The sequence below is a fragment of the Delphinapterus leucas genome, chromosome 17, assembly GCF_059928025.1.
Source record: "Delphinapterus leucas isolate spDelLeu-1000000601 "Yukka" chromosome 17, BTC_Dleu_Yukka2, whole genome shotgun sequence".
Lineage (NCBI taxonomy): Eukaryota > Metazoa > Chordata > Mammalia > Artiodactyla > Monodontidae > Delphinapterus > Delphinapterus leucas.
In genome coordinates, this window is record NC_143145.1 from 37,732,655 (window position 1) to 37,748,209 (window position 15,555).

General features: G+C 36.7%; 1 protein-coding gene across 14 annotated transcripts in view; it reads right to left on the reverse strand.

The window, feature by feature from the left end:
* Positions 1–15,555, reverse strand: part of VPS13B (vacuolar protein sorting 13 homolog B) — a 795,150-nt gene that overhangs the window by 93,086 nt on the left and 686,509 nt on the right. For all 14 annotated transcript variants that reach the window (XM_089898526.1, XM_089898529.1, XM_089898532.1 and 11 more), the window contains 3 exons: positions 13,337–13,533; positions 3,552–3,733; positions 2,109–2,458 (listed from right to left, as the gene is read on the reverse strand). In XM_089898526.1, the coding sequence (XP_089754652.1) occupies positions 2,109–2,458; positions 3,552–3,733; positions 13,337–13,533 (729 nt within the window). The remainder of the gene's footprint in view (positions 1–2,108; positions 2,459–3,551; positions 3,734–13,336; positions 13,534–15,555) is intronic.

The window sequence follows — 15,555 nt, forward strand, 5'->3', positions numbered from 1 at the left end:
GTTAATCTTGAACTTGTGAACTAAAGGTGAAAGGCCAAATTGTTTCATGCTTCAACTGTCTGGTCCATCCACACTGGATACAAATGACTTGTCTCGGATACGAACCCGATAAAAAGTATGTGGAAAACTCAAATTGCTTATCCAGCTTGTTAAGTTCACGTTTTTCGTTGGCAATAATTATACTGTATATGAGCATTATATACATAATAAAACCCAAGCTTGGGTAACTAAGTTTCCCCTCTAAAGGGGATAAACCACATTCAGAACATCTTAGAAACAATGAACTTAATAACCCCTCTATAAGCCCATTTCAATGTCAAATGTCCTGTAATTTCAAAGTAGTGCATTTTTGTATTTACTTTAGAATACACAGGGTTAGAGATGCCTACCACATTAAAACTTGGTGGCAAGTACGCTTGACATGGGAGGAAACAAGAAAATTATAGCAACAATTACAGAAGTATATCCTCTTGTGGCTCATGTTAACATTGCCAAATCCCTGTATAAATCAGAACCAACTATTCACAGAATGTACCTGTCAGCGATATGCTACGTGACATATGGCTCTACTTGATCAAATATACAATTCCATTTTTAAAAAAACTCAGAATATTCCTTCAAGGCACTGTGTTAGCCAGTCAGTCATTCACACTCTGATGTGGTTTAAAACATTTAAATATTTATGCACCGTATTTTATTTATATGTATAGCTGTGTCTAAGAGAATATTTTTACCCTGGGAGGAAACTGATATTTCTGAGGGCCATTTTGCAGTAGTTGCTACACATGAGTCCTCTTACAATGGTCCTGATACCAAGACAAAAATATCCTGAGATTAAATGCTCTATCAATGACTCTTTTATATTTTCTAGGTTTGTTTTTTATTAAATGCATTGTTCAAAATATGACAAAAAACAGAAATTGGAGCCACGGAGGTTTTGTTCACATCGCTATTCGAACCAGCTGCAAAGATTTAGATCACACTAGCTCTTATTTTACGCATGTCCTCTGCAGCAAGAAAACCATGGAATGCCCTTAAAAAAGAATTTTAAAATATGAAACAGATGTGTTATCTTCTTTCCCTTTGCTATTGTAGTGCCATGTTAGGTAATTAATTCCTTAGTCTTGTATAGGTCTTCATGCATATAAAGAAAAGAGTTCATTCCCATAAAAATTCTAGAACTCAAGCCCCTCCCCCCCACCACTGCCCCATCCCCACATGAGGTCAGGGTGGAGTGAAGGACCATTTCTCTTGGGGAGTTAGTCTGCACAAATACCTGTAACATACAAAATGTGGGGAAATGTCTCAGCTTAAATAACACAAGCTTTATTGAAATGCAATGTTATACTGAAAATCAGTAAGGGAAGCAGGGGTGATTTGTTATTAAATCACTGAGCATATTATCGATATTATCCAAATATTCTGTGAAATGAGTTTCATGCTAGTGGACGTGGGCAGGTTCCCCATTTTAAATATGTCATTCAAAACAGACGTATATTCTTAACTCTTTTTCGATACGGATAATTTCTGACAAAAGGTAAAAGTAAAAAATTATTATCAAGAGTCTTTAGCTGGTTACAAAATCTATTATCGAGTGCTTTTTTAGTGAATCAAAATGGCAGAATGATAATGGGGGAAAGACTAAAATTAAATTATACTGTGTTCACGTAATTTCCTCTCACTGCCTTTTCTCTTTGAAAAGATGAACTGCTTATATGAGGAAGGCTCACACAGGTTATTCATTTCTGCAATGGCTGCTTCGACAATGTGATACATACCAAGTTGAGCTTTGGCAAACTAAAGCCATAATACTTGGAAAAAATTTCTGGGAATGTGTTACTTTCCACACAGATGTGGTACATTAGTCACAAAAATGTGGGCATCATCTCTGATGCATGTGTAGAGAACCCATGTTCTCCAAAGGTTTTAAAAATAACATGCATCACTTTGCCAAAACAGAGGAGGCCCCAAATATTATGGTGCCCATCAAATTCTTCATTCTCTCGCATTTTTGTTTGTGCTTAATTTATTATTAGAAGTGATAACATAAAGTGCCTAGTAAAAGATCACACACAGACAAACTGTAAACTGTTCTAGAATATACATACCTGTTGCCAAGCTTGTATTGCAGTGTTTAGAGAATGAACTACATGTTGCCCAAAGTTTACAAATATTGAGTCAACGTTGATAGAGCAATCAATCAGCTTTTCTACTGCATTGCTGGAAACTGCAATCTGTCCAAAGATGCTGAAGGGTTTCACCATGCTTTGCATTGTAACATTTCTGCACTCTAGAAGTTTACAGTCTGCTTGAGCTGAGAACTGCATCTCCTGACAGACAGAACTATTGTTCCATTGTCGAAGATACATGTGTGGTTCTTTGAAGGAAATAATCATGTATTCTAGTTCAGATGGCACATTTTTATCAGAAATAAATGGCTGTAGGTATTGCGGTGGAGCTGTTGAGAAAACAAACAAGAAAAACAGCAGTTGAGATGAGCCAACACTTTATGGAAATAAAGAGATGACATTTAAATTATTCATTTCTTGCTTACTGAATGCAATATTTGCTGGTTAATAAATTCAAACATTCTCTTGAAGATAATATAACATTTGAATTACCATTTGATATTTGCAAACAAAACTGTTTTGTTCAATCAGCAGGTCTCTTTACAAAGGTTACATGCACAGATAAAAATGTGAGCACAAAAGGCAACAAATAAAATGAAGAGGAGGTAAATATTTAAGAAGCATTTCATAGAAGTGCTCTGTATCTACCACCAAATCTCAAAACCAAAAACATGACCCAAACAGAGTTAGAAAATACAGGTTAAACTCCATTTTTGCTGAAAAGGCAAGATGCTTAACAGCAGCTGTGTTTAGTTTTAATCTGATTTTTTTCATTTTTCCATTACATGTAGGTTGAAAACCTAATACCAGAATCAAAATGTATTAAGTAGAAAAGGTTTGGTACAGACTTTTAGGAATAATTATTCATGAACATGAGCAAACTTATAAAAGGCCACTTTTGGTGTGTGGAAAAACTTATTCTTCTACCTTATAAACTTGTAAAAATGCTAGTCTTTTAAATTATTGGAGAATTTGCCCATTTTTTGTAGAAGGTTTTGTACTTTCGAGATAAGGTAATATCAAGTACTTTTGGAAACTATATGCCATTCATGTAATGGCTCATAAGATAGGAAAAAAACAGATGTATTTCTTTCAAAAAGATCATAATTGGAGTAACAGTAAAACCTGCAATTTTTGTAACTTCCTTGAAAATTCTCATTAGGAAGTGTGCAAAATCATGGCAATTCAATATAACTGGTACCCTATATAACAGGTCCATAGGATGGTTCAAATGTAAGGGGGACACCTATCATACGAAATCAGCTTCAGAATAACTTTGCTGGTGCTTACTGTTAGAGAGATGAATGCTGCTTCTAAAAGTTTCCTCCACCTTGTGAGTGGTGGTCAGTAGGGCAGGAGTTTTGTGCAGGGATAAAACAATAAGTATTACGTGAATGTTATTCTGATGCTAAAATAGAGTACCTGTGCCTAGTTGATCAAGGTGATGACAAAAATGGAACTCCAGGTGAGCAAACTGGAAGGAAACGCCAAGAGATGGGACAAACCATGGCGTAAAACAGGAGTCAACTCTGGTACAGGCAGCCAGGGCTGTTGGAGTTACAAGTTGGTCACAAGTGCTTTGAGAACCAGATTCACTTGCAGAGCTGTGGGAGATAATTAATAAAATAAGTTCAATAACCTAAATTTCCCAACATCATATAAATGAAATGTCTTTCTATAGGGGTTTTTAAAGCTAGCTCCCATAATCCATAGTCAATGTTCTCATCAAATCTTCCATATTTGCTCACATAAGTCGTTTTAAAAAATTAAGTTCTGAGGCTTCCCTGGTGGTGCAGTGGTTAAGAATCTGCCTGCCAATGCAGGCGACACGGGTTCGAGCCCTGGTCCGGGAAGATCCCACATGCGGCCGAGCAAGTAAGCCCGTGAGCCACAACTACTGAGCCTGCACTCTAGAGCCCACGAGCCACAATTACTGAAGCCCATGTGCCTACAGCCTGTGCTCCGCAACAAGAGAAGCCACCACAATGAGAAGCCCGTGCAACACAACAAAGAGTAGCCCCCACTCGCCACAACTAGAGAAAGCCCGTGCACAGCAATGAAGACCCAATGCAGCCAAAAATAAATAAATTAAATAAATTAATTAAAAAAATTAAGTTCTTGCTGATTATTCTCTATGAGTTATTAGCAGAAAAATTTTGAAGGATTCCTGAAACCCCAGGCCATGTTGACCTCCAACCCAATTTTCTTCCATCCACATTTCACTTAAACTAATATGAGAACAAGTTGTCCGTAAGTTAAGACTAACACAATTCAGAGTATGACTCTGCTGTTCAAAAAACCCAATATTTTCAGTGTCACCATAAATCTTTCTTTTGTTTTACTTCTCCAGGTCATCCACATCCATATTCCCATATGAGTTAGCCAATACTCTTTATTGACTACCTACTGCATACTGTATTAGGTGCCATAAAAGTTATGACCATGTCCAGAAGAACCAAGGCTCCATGGACAATTACACCACATGTGTCCTCTCTTTACTTGTCCATCCTCCCAACACCATTTTATACCAGTAAAAGTCAATTAAAATAAATAGTGAAGGCATCTGTAGGAGGGAAGAAATTTGTACATAGCAGCTGCTGGTGTGCATGGGAAACATGCAGCCTAGCTGCCTCCCCTCAATGCTAGTAGAAGCATGAGACCTGGGGATTGGGAGGGGCCAAGGTGCATTCTGCTAATTGTGGATCACTAAACAGATGCTGCCCTATTCCCCCTTACTGTCTTCCACCCTCTTTTTTCCAAATCTGAAATTTGCTCTACAGCTATGGTAGCCTGGCTCCCAAATCCATGAGGAGCCTAGAGAAGAAACAATGGTTTATAGTATCCTAGGGAGAACTATGACAAGAAAAACTAAAGAAATAAATCCTTGGTTTTCAAAGAATTCCCAGTCTAACTGGTGATATAAAATATGTAGATGTTTACAAACGTTATAAAACAGAACAACCAACAAGGAGTAGGCAAGTTGGAAGTGCTGCCAGAGTGGAAATACAAGAGGAAGTCAGAATGGCACAGGGTGAATCATGTGGGATTTGCAGAGTGTGAATCTTCAGCTGAGTTTTGAAGGAGGTTGTGAAAAGGCTGGTGAAAATGAAAGCTAGGTTTACTGAATATTTAACTTCAAGGTGTTTATAGTTATGTGGTGGTATTTACCGCAACGTTAGAAAAACTCCACTGCATGCAAAGAAAACACAACTCTGGGGCACTATGTTTCTGATGAAACGTTATGCATGAAAATGCAGCTAGGTGTATTTTTAAAACTTCTATAAATGGGTATACTAATCCAAATAGCTTTCTAGGAATTTATCTGTGGAGTTACAAATAAAGATCTCATTTAAAATAAATGACAAGGTCCTACTGTATAGCATAGGGAGCTATATTCAATATCTTGTAATAACCTATACCGGAAAATAATATGAAAACATGTGTGTATGTATATGTATGTGTGTGTGTGTGTATATATGTGTGTGTGTGTGTATATATATATATATATATACACATTTTATAACTGACTTACTTTGCTATACATCAGAAACTAACACAACATGGTAAATCAACTATACTTCAATTAAAAAAATTAAAGTTAAAAAAAGATCTTATTGGCAAGGTAAAATTAAAACTTATATTTATTCAGAAAGACCAAACTGTATTAGTTGTACGTGTGTTTTAGAAAGAAGATACTTTTTTTTTTTTTTTTTTTTTTTGCAGTACACGGGTCTCTCATTGTTGTGGCCTCTCCCGTTGCGGAGCACAGGCTCCGGATGCGCAGGCTCAGCGGCCATGGCTCACGGGCCCAGCAGCTCCGCGGCATGTGGGATCTTCCCGGACCGGGGCACGAACCTGCGTCCCCTGCATTGGCAGGTGGACTCTCAACCACTGAGCCACCAGGGAAGCCCTGTATGTGTGTTTTACACATATGAAATCTCTCCCTTATAATACTTTAAGAAGTTGTTAAAAATAGGGTATAGCGTTAGTCAAAATATTAAAAATCCAGGTGAGAGTACTTTGAGATCAGTTTTAAAACAGTAAGTACAAAATTTGAGGTGTTTATCTGAAGAATTTCTCTGTCAACTGCAATTTTTGACACTCTTGAGATTTTCCAAGATTTACTTTTCTCTCTCTTGAGAGTAGCAAATTCTGCAACATGTTGAAAAAGGTTGCTAAGACATCACAAATAAGTGCGTGTTAAAATTTTATTTATAACAAATTGATTTTTCACTTTTCCTAAATTAAATGTACAAATCAATGGTTAAAAGATATTTTTAGGTCTATATAGTAACTCCTAACATATATATTCAAGTGGTCAGCACTCTTTCCATCTTGAAATCCCGACTAAAATGTTACTAGATTAATCTATATTTAAAAAGTTAGAGTTTTATTTAAAATTGGAGTTATATCAAAATTAAAATGTGTTAAACACAAAATTAATATGGTATATGCACATGAAATGCTTTATATTTTGAATCAGTAAATTTATAGTTTTATGATATTCAACTTAATTTGATCATCACTATACACTATAAAAGTAGCATATGCATGTTTACCTTTTACATAAGGATTAAAAATATCTAACTATGATAGAGCTAAACAGTCATAAAGATGAGAACAATGACCCTGCTAGGGACACTTATAGCAACTACATTTATATCATTTCCTTAATTAAGTACAATGGACTTCGATCTGATCCAGATATCAAAAGGAAAAACATAATTCATGCGATGTGTAATAATCAGAAATGGAAAAGTAAAGATGGCTCCAAGGAGCAAAACCTTTCAAATAGTAATACATAGAACTCAAGATTCAGTAGTTAGTTCAAATATCAATAAGTTCCTAATGGAAATTCAAATTTTTAGAATAGGGGAAATATTCTAAAGAGTAGAAAGTATGGCAGGAGTTTTACATATCCATACCTTCATTTTAGCCAAAGGGACTTATTTACTGTCCTGGGTGACCCATAGAAGGGAATCAATTCCTTTAAACAAGGAGTGTTTTAGTAAGTTTAGATCTTGATTGATCCACAGGCACTGCGGGGACCCAGGCATAATCCTTAAAGATTCACCCCTGGATGTCACCCCTATAGCTCTGCAGGTATCCAACAGTGATCTGACTTGATTGATAAAGCCTTGGGCTTTTCTCTGTATCCCTCTGTGGTAATAAGAGTTTTATAATATAGCATAGAGATTAAGCAGAGAATGATTGAGGTAAGAAAACCGAGATGAAAATGCTTGCACTGCTTCCACTTACACTGTAATCATGGGCAAATTATTTCATCTAGCTAAACGTGTTTTCTCATCTGTAAAGTAACTATAGTAATTGGACTTACTTTTTGAGTATTAAAGGAGGTACTACATAGAAACTGCTTAGCATAATGTCTATCACTCCATAAGAGAAAAAAAAATCTCATCCCTCTTTTCCTGGTTGGCAAACAGGGTGCCGTACTGGTTACTTAGTTTAATGTCAGTTGCTGGTGATTACCTTTAGCTCCCAAGAGGGATCTGACAATATCACACTGTCATTCATCCCAGTGTGGCACTGTTTCTCAACACTGGTTCACCTAAACTCTCCGCTGCCTACTGCAAAAACACTGTCCTGTCCATCCTGGGAGAGCACCGCATGGAGGAGAGAAGACAAGGGACGATGTGTGTGCCTGCTACACCATGTTCTCTCTACACCTTAGATCTGTCTTTTCTGGGGAATGTTTTAACTCTAACTGCAAATAAGAAATACACCTCTGTTGTAACCTAGTACAGCTATAAAATAGCGGGGGGAGGTTACTGAAAAGAGTTTTTAAATTGTGGTAAAATACACATAACTTAAAATTCACTGTTTTAACCAGTTAAAAGTGTACAGTTCAGTGGCATTAAGTACATTCACATTGTTGTGCAACTAACATCATCGTCCATCTTCAGAACTTTTTCATCTTCCCAAACTGAAAGTCCATACCCATTAAACAATTTTCCTCTCCCTCATCTCCTGGCAATCACCATTCTACTTTTGTCTTTATAAATTTGACTAGTCTTGGTATCTCATATAAGTGGAATTATACAGTATTTGTCCTTTTCACATTGATAGTTTCTATTTTATTTAAAAAATTCCATCAACAGATGAATGGATAAAGAAGATGTAGTATATATACACAATGGGATATTACTCAGCCATAAAAATGAGTGAAATAATGCCATTTGCAGCAACATGGATGTAGCTAGAGATTATCATATTAAGTGAAGTAAGTCAGCCAGACAAGGACAAATCATATATCACTTATATGTGGAATCTAAAAAAAAAATGATATAAATGAACTTATTTACAAAACAGAAATAGACTCACAGAAATAGAAAACAAACTTACGGTTACCAAGAGGGATAGTGGGGGATGGGTTGGGGAAGGGATAAATTAAGAGTTTGGGATTAGTAGATACAAACTACTACATATAAAATAGATAAGCAGGGCTTCCCTGGTGGCGCAGTGGTTAAGAATCCGCCTGCCAATTTAGGGGACATGGGTTCGAGCCCTGGTCCGGGAAGATCTCACATGCCAGAGCAACTAAGCCCGTGCGCCGCACCTACTGAGCCTGTGCTCTAGAGCCTGCGAGCCACAACTACTGAGCCCGCGTGCTGCAACTACTGAAGTCCGTGTGCCTAGAGCCCATGCTCTGCAACAAGAGGAGCCACCGCGATGAGAAGCCCATTCACTGCAACGAAGAGTAGCCCCCACTTGCCACAACTAGAGAAAGCCCATGTGCAGCAACGAAGACCCAACACAGCCAAAAATAAATAAATAAATTAAAAAAAATTAAAATAGATAAGCAACAAGGGCCTACTGTATAGCACAGGGAACTACTGTCAATATCTTGTAACAAGGTGGCAAAGCAGTTCCAAACGTCAAGATTGTTGTCTGAATGGTTTATGAAAGTCAAAAGGTTAAAAAAAATGGTACCCAGCAAATTTAGGTACATCTAAAAGTATAGATCCAAGTAGCCAAATGGAGGCAAACAATATCTAGAGGCCACAGTGACCGTCTGGTAGGAGAAAGTTCAACCAGTGAGGAGAAAGGAAATGATCCAGGGACTTTACCATCACAACGCTCTTCCTCTGATTCCTGCACTGGCTATACACACAAGAATGAAGGTTTGGTAAATAAAAAGCATCTCTTCCTCACATACACAAAAAACTGTGGACCACTGTCTCAAAGATCACTAAATATGAGTGGACAGCGACTTACAGGATCTTTAGGGAGAAGGAGAAAATCTTATTTTTTTTATTTTGCACTCTAAAAAACTCAACAGAGTTTCCATTTTCATCACATGAAGAAAGAGCCACACACTTCTTTTTCCAGGATGCCTTTCTTCTATGAACCAACGTTTTGTGGGTGGGGATAAAAAGTCCTTGTAAGCAATCTACTCTCACGTTTTAACATTGTGAGAAAGTGACCATGTAATATGGACAAAACCACCAAAGACTCGTCACAGGTAAACAGCTTAGCATTATCATCAAACAATTTGTCATAAAGTTAACCTGACATATATATCAAGATCTTCACAGCTATTACTGTGTAACACAATAATTGTCTGTAACTTGTGACTTTAGATAGTCACGTACTTCTGGAGTTAGCCATTTGGGGTGAGGGTAAGAGGTGGAAACAAAGCAGAAAGTTGTTCTGGTCCACCAGAAGACATCTGGTTGATACCAAACTCAGGGAACCTAGTAGAGTGGCCCAAAGCCTGAGAGTTGGGCCCACCAGCCATTTCTCATCTTTCCGCCTAGGTCCCATCACTAGGTAAGAAACTGTAAATTCCAAATACAGCGTGTGCTTGCTGGCTATCTTGTTTGCTCTCTAAATCCACTTTCTACCCCTCCCCATCCTCTTCTCTGCCCCTGACTGTATCAACAAGCTGCTTTGTCCTTGGCTTGTCTTTTGGTTCGGCCAGTGGAAGGTGCCCAAGGGAGATCAGAAGGTGTGAAGAGAGTGGCGGAAGGACTCATATTCTCCTGGCTCCTTCTTAGCCACGTCTCTGCACATTGTTGGTCCCTCCACCAAAAACAGCTACAACCACCCACTCTGGGTTAGTTTTGGTAATGGCTCTATTACCTGGCTCTTTCAGGACTAAGAGTGGGATGGTTCCCGATGGTTTCTAGCCTCAGGGTACTCTCCTATCCCTTCACCTTGCCAACACTTTTGTAAATAGTCTTTACAGTAAACTCTCCTCAGTTAACCAGTCTGAGTGTGCTGTCTGTTTCTTGTCAGGACCTACTGGGAAAAGGGGTTTATTTAGGCTTCAGCAGTGGGCAGTGGGGGTGGGCAAATACATACATGCTGAGATTAAAAATAAATAGCTGAAATGGATACCCTGATCAGGGCTTAAAGGCTGTATCTCTTGCTTCAGTCCAGTGCACCACAAATAGAAAGAAAACTCTACTAAAGTTCAATACTATTGTGGAAACTAAGCTTAAGTTACTCTCCTTCCAATGCTACCTTGAAAAAAACAACAGTTACCCATCATTCATTTTCATATGATCAAGCAAACCATTAATTAAAGATAGTGGAAAATAATTATTACAGATACACGGGGATTGAATTAAAGATAATATGCCTGTATGGGATAAACAGACCAAGGTTTAAGAGAGTGAATCTTTGGTCTCCAGTCCTTTGTATCGAAAGCTACCTGCCACCCCTCAGACTGGTTAGCTCCTACCCATTCCTTAAGGCCTCAGCGTAGAAATCAGTTTCTCAGGGCCAAACCGCTAGTTGGTGATGGAGCCAGGACTTAAACCCAGGTCTGCTAACTTGAAAATCCCTAATAAATAGTGCTTCTATTTACATACACACAGTGATGCCATTACCACTAAATATCCTACACTGTTGCACTTTTGACAACTGTGGGCAAGATGCTTTATTTTTTAGATTAAGCTTCATGGGACTTATACTTACGAACTTTCTTCCAGTAATGTACAACAGTCTGATGCATATCCTTCTCAAACCATAAACATTATTTAAGATACGATAATCTCTAATCATAAAAGTGTCAGGTTTTTATCCAGTTTTAGATTTCCCATGACAGAATATACTGGATCTAACTATGTGATATGTCGACATATCATCAAATCACTGATGTTTTCCTTCAAGAAATTGGATGAAATTTATTTACTGTTCTCTTTGAAAAATGTCTTAATAGTGTTTTATTATGTTGATTTTTAAACCAGCTCTTTAAATTTAATTTCACTAATATCAATTTCTACCTGAAAAATGCTTAATGTCGAACAATTTAAAGCAAGATCAATTGTGAAATATTAGGCAAGTTGAAAAATCCAAGGTGAGGACAAAAGATCTGTGATTACAATGTCGAAAGCTTGGTGAAAAACTGCCTAAATTTGACTGTCTGCATAAATTTCCATTCCCTAAATGTTCCACATTTCTGCAGTGCTAAGCTTACCACAAAGTGATTTTTATGAATGTTTCAGATTCAGAGGAATTAACCTTGTCCAAAATGCTTCTTTCAATGATGAAAATGCATTCTTTGATAATTAGAATCAAGAAATGATTTCTAACTTGATACTAATAATGAAACTCAGATTTAAAAAAAATTCATTACCCATAGCTCTGTTTTCTGAGATTTCCTGGTTTCTGACTAGGTAACCTATGCTTAGAATAGGCAATCTTTCTATCCATCTGCTAACTCCTCCCAGGATGGGTGTTCTTTTCACTGCTGCATTTCATATAGGTAAAATCAAGACCCCACTCCTCTAATATATTTTCACCAGTCATACATTACTAGGTAATATACTGGGAAGGCAATTATTTTTAAAGAGCCCAAATGACCTAGAAATAGAAATCATAAAGTAAAAAACACATTATTATTAAGCATACAAAGTAATCAACGAAAAAGACTGTGATGCTACAGACTAATGTGAACAGAGGTTATCTCGGTGTGATATGATGATGGGTGGTATTATTTTATTTATTTCCCAGATGTTCTTCAATGAACATATATTACTATTAATTACAAAAAGAGAAAGCATTCACAACTATCTATAATATAAAACAGGAATTAGAATACAAAATGGTGTGCTATGATTATAACCCTGTAAAGGCATACAATGATGGGCAAAAATAAAGGTAACAAAAAAGAGAAAACAGTTCAATCACAGGGTGTTGGAACGGTGGATGTTTTTTTCTTTTTGTTAGTGTCAAAATGTTGTTTGGGGGAAAAAAAAGGGGGTGGATTATATACAAAGAATAAGATAATGCTAGAGGAAACTCGTCAGGAGAATTAGAAGGTAGGACATTGAAAGTGATGGGCAGCAAGATAGGCACAGGCCCATAGTACACATATCATATGACTCAAAAAACTGTTCCATTGATGGTGATTTAGTTTCTTTTTCTTGTCATTTAGGGGAGCATGAACAGAAAGACATAATAAGGATATGTAAACTAGAAGGAGCACTTGAAGAATAAATTGCTGGAGTCATTTTTTCTCTACTCTAAGTTAGTGGATGTATTAAGCAGGCAAATACTGGAAATAGGGACAATCTGGCCCTGTTTTGTCACTAACCAGATATCCTGTAGGAGGTGTGGAACAGGAAGTTCTGGGGACACGATTCAGAATACCTGAAGTCTATAGCTCTAGAGATACATTATAGTCAAATAGACTCAAGAGCTGAATAAAACTTTGGCTATCTGAAATCTTGAGTATAAATTATTTTGGTTAGTCAAGTTTTCCTAATGTCTGGAGGTCTTTTAAAGTTTTTTAAAAAAACCCTTAAGAAGGAAGTAGTTCCAAAAGGAAGGAGACAATTCAATTTACTTAACGTTTCTTTTAATGCCCCAGGGTTAACATTTACACATATTGATGACTGTGTCATTAAGAGTCTATTGAAGTGTGTATGGCTCTTTTCCTCTATACTTTTTAGCTCAGGATAACTGGATTTTTTTTTTTTGAAGTTTGTTTTTTGCTCTTTTTTCCTTTTATATTTAAGGAACAGGTTCTTAGAGCTCACAGTAACAGGAATTTTAGTACACAGACTTTGAAACATCAGCTTCTATCTCGCTTCCTGGTTCTCATCTGTAGTTAAGACAGATGCAGCTGTTAGAGAGCTGCGATATAGCTAAGTGAGGGGACACTAGATAAGATGACTTGATGATTGTTTCCTAGTATAATGCCACTATTTCATTTTTCACTTTGTTCACTGAGTTACCTTTGGTCATCAGCTCCATTTTGGCTGCTGTTCAAAACAATTCTCCAAAGATCCGAGGATACCAGTTTCTTCTGGTCATTCACAAGATTGATATCTGGCAATTGCAGTTCACAAACTTTGCTTTCAGACAGACTAAATTCTCGAAATGCAACAAAAACCTTCTGGAGTTCATCCCAGTATTCCAAACTACAAGGAATCTATATTAAAAGAAAGAAGATTTTAGAAGATGCAAACAGAAATGATGTTTCTGTATTTGTTGACATGCAACTTGAATCTTCATAAAAGTTATAACATTAATGAGACTTTTAAAAAGGGGATACACTTGTAAAGGACAGTAGTTTAGGATTTCTTTTCATAGTTATATTCATCCTGTTTACCTACTTTATTTCAAAAGACTCATTCAAGAATAATATGTGGAAACAGTCAAGAAAGTTTTTAAATAAAGGAGAAAGAGTGGAGAACAAATTCTACCAGATGGTAAGTCTATTATAAAGCTACACTAATTAAAATTAAAAGATAAGGTTGGAGTAGTAACATACAAATAGATTAGAAGAAGAAAAAAATAATAATATGTAAGTACAGATAAATTTTAGTATGTGATGAAGGTACCATTTCAAACAATTATGGGAAGGATGGGAAATGAGGTTGCAAGAACTGGTTAGCCATTTGGTAAAACCAAAGTGGGTCCCTACATCATTCCTATATGTAAGTAAATTCCAAAAGGATCAAAATATTAAAGGCTAAAAACTGAAAACATAAGAGAAAAAATCAGTTAATATTTTTATCATAATAGGGTAGCCTTTTCTGTGTATGGCATGAAACCTGCGGATGGTAAAAGAAACAACAAACAAATCAACCTCACAACTGATAACATCAGAATTAATAAAAAGCAAGGTTAGGATAAAACAGGTAATAGTTAATGACAGATCTACAAATACTTGTTGTGAGAGCAGAGAGCTCCTACAAATCAATGAGAAAATGATTAAGTAAGCACATAGAAAAACAAGCAAAGGCAGTTGTTGCAAGAGGCCCTGAACGTCCCTGCATGTTCTTGCCAGGTATGTAAAGGATGCAAGGCCCTGAAAGCTGTTAACAGGGACCATTTCCCAGGTTCTGTTTGCAGAAAGTATCTCTGAGTGATCAGGTAAAGTTTCTTTCCAGGACAAAGAGCAGACTTGCTGTAAAAGAGGTTGATTTGACAAACTCCATGTTCCATGCTGTGCCATTTATCTACTGCATGCAGAGCATCCCCCTGGGGGCCCTTCTGCATCGCCCTTGTGGGACTTGGGGGCAAGAGAAACCAATGCAAACATGATGCACACACTGTTTGCTGTGCCACGAGCAATAATATTCTTCGTTTCTGACCCAAAAGTCTAATATATTCTGTCAGTATCCATAAAACATTAGCTTGCATAAGGTAAAATCCCAGATTCTGACAAGAAAAGATATAACCAGCCAGTAAACATGCAAAGATACTCAACTTCACTAATACTTACATAAGTTCAAATTAAAGCAATAATGTAGTATTTTTATTTATTAATCTGGAAGTTTGAAAAGACTGACATTTCCAATTTCTGTAGAGGTGTGGGAAAAGCATTTCTACCCATTATTTTTGAAGAATAATTTGGCAATATCTATTAAATGCTTGGAAGGATACATCTAAGAATTTGTTTTACAGATATTCCAATACAAGTGTGTGTGTGTGTGTGTGTACGTATGTGTGTTTACTTCAGTACTGTATTAGTAAGAAATTGGAAAAATACAAATATCCATCAATATGGAATTAAATATAACATGCAGATCTATAGAATGGAATCTGTACAACCGTTAAAATGAATAAGGAATACCTATATATACTAACACAAAAGACACTCAAGATATATTATTAACTTAAAAAAAATTAAGCTTCAAAATAGAACATGTGGGTTGATCCCATTTGTCTTAAAAAAAAAAAAAAAGGACTGGGCTCAGATGTGTCTCCTCTTTTGGAAGCATTTCCTAATTATGACCATTCTCAGAACTGGTCACTGCCTCTCTTGTGTCACTTCCATATCTAACTTACTCCTCTATCATAGAAGTCACTACATTTCGCCATTCCTTATTTGCATGTTTGTCTCCTTTAGTTGACTCTGTGATCCTTAAGGCAAAAATGGCATATTATTTTAAAAAATATTAGCATCAAACAGTTTTTGGAACATAACAGGATATTAATAAAAGCT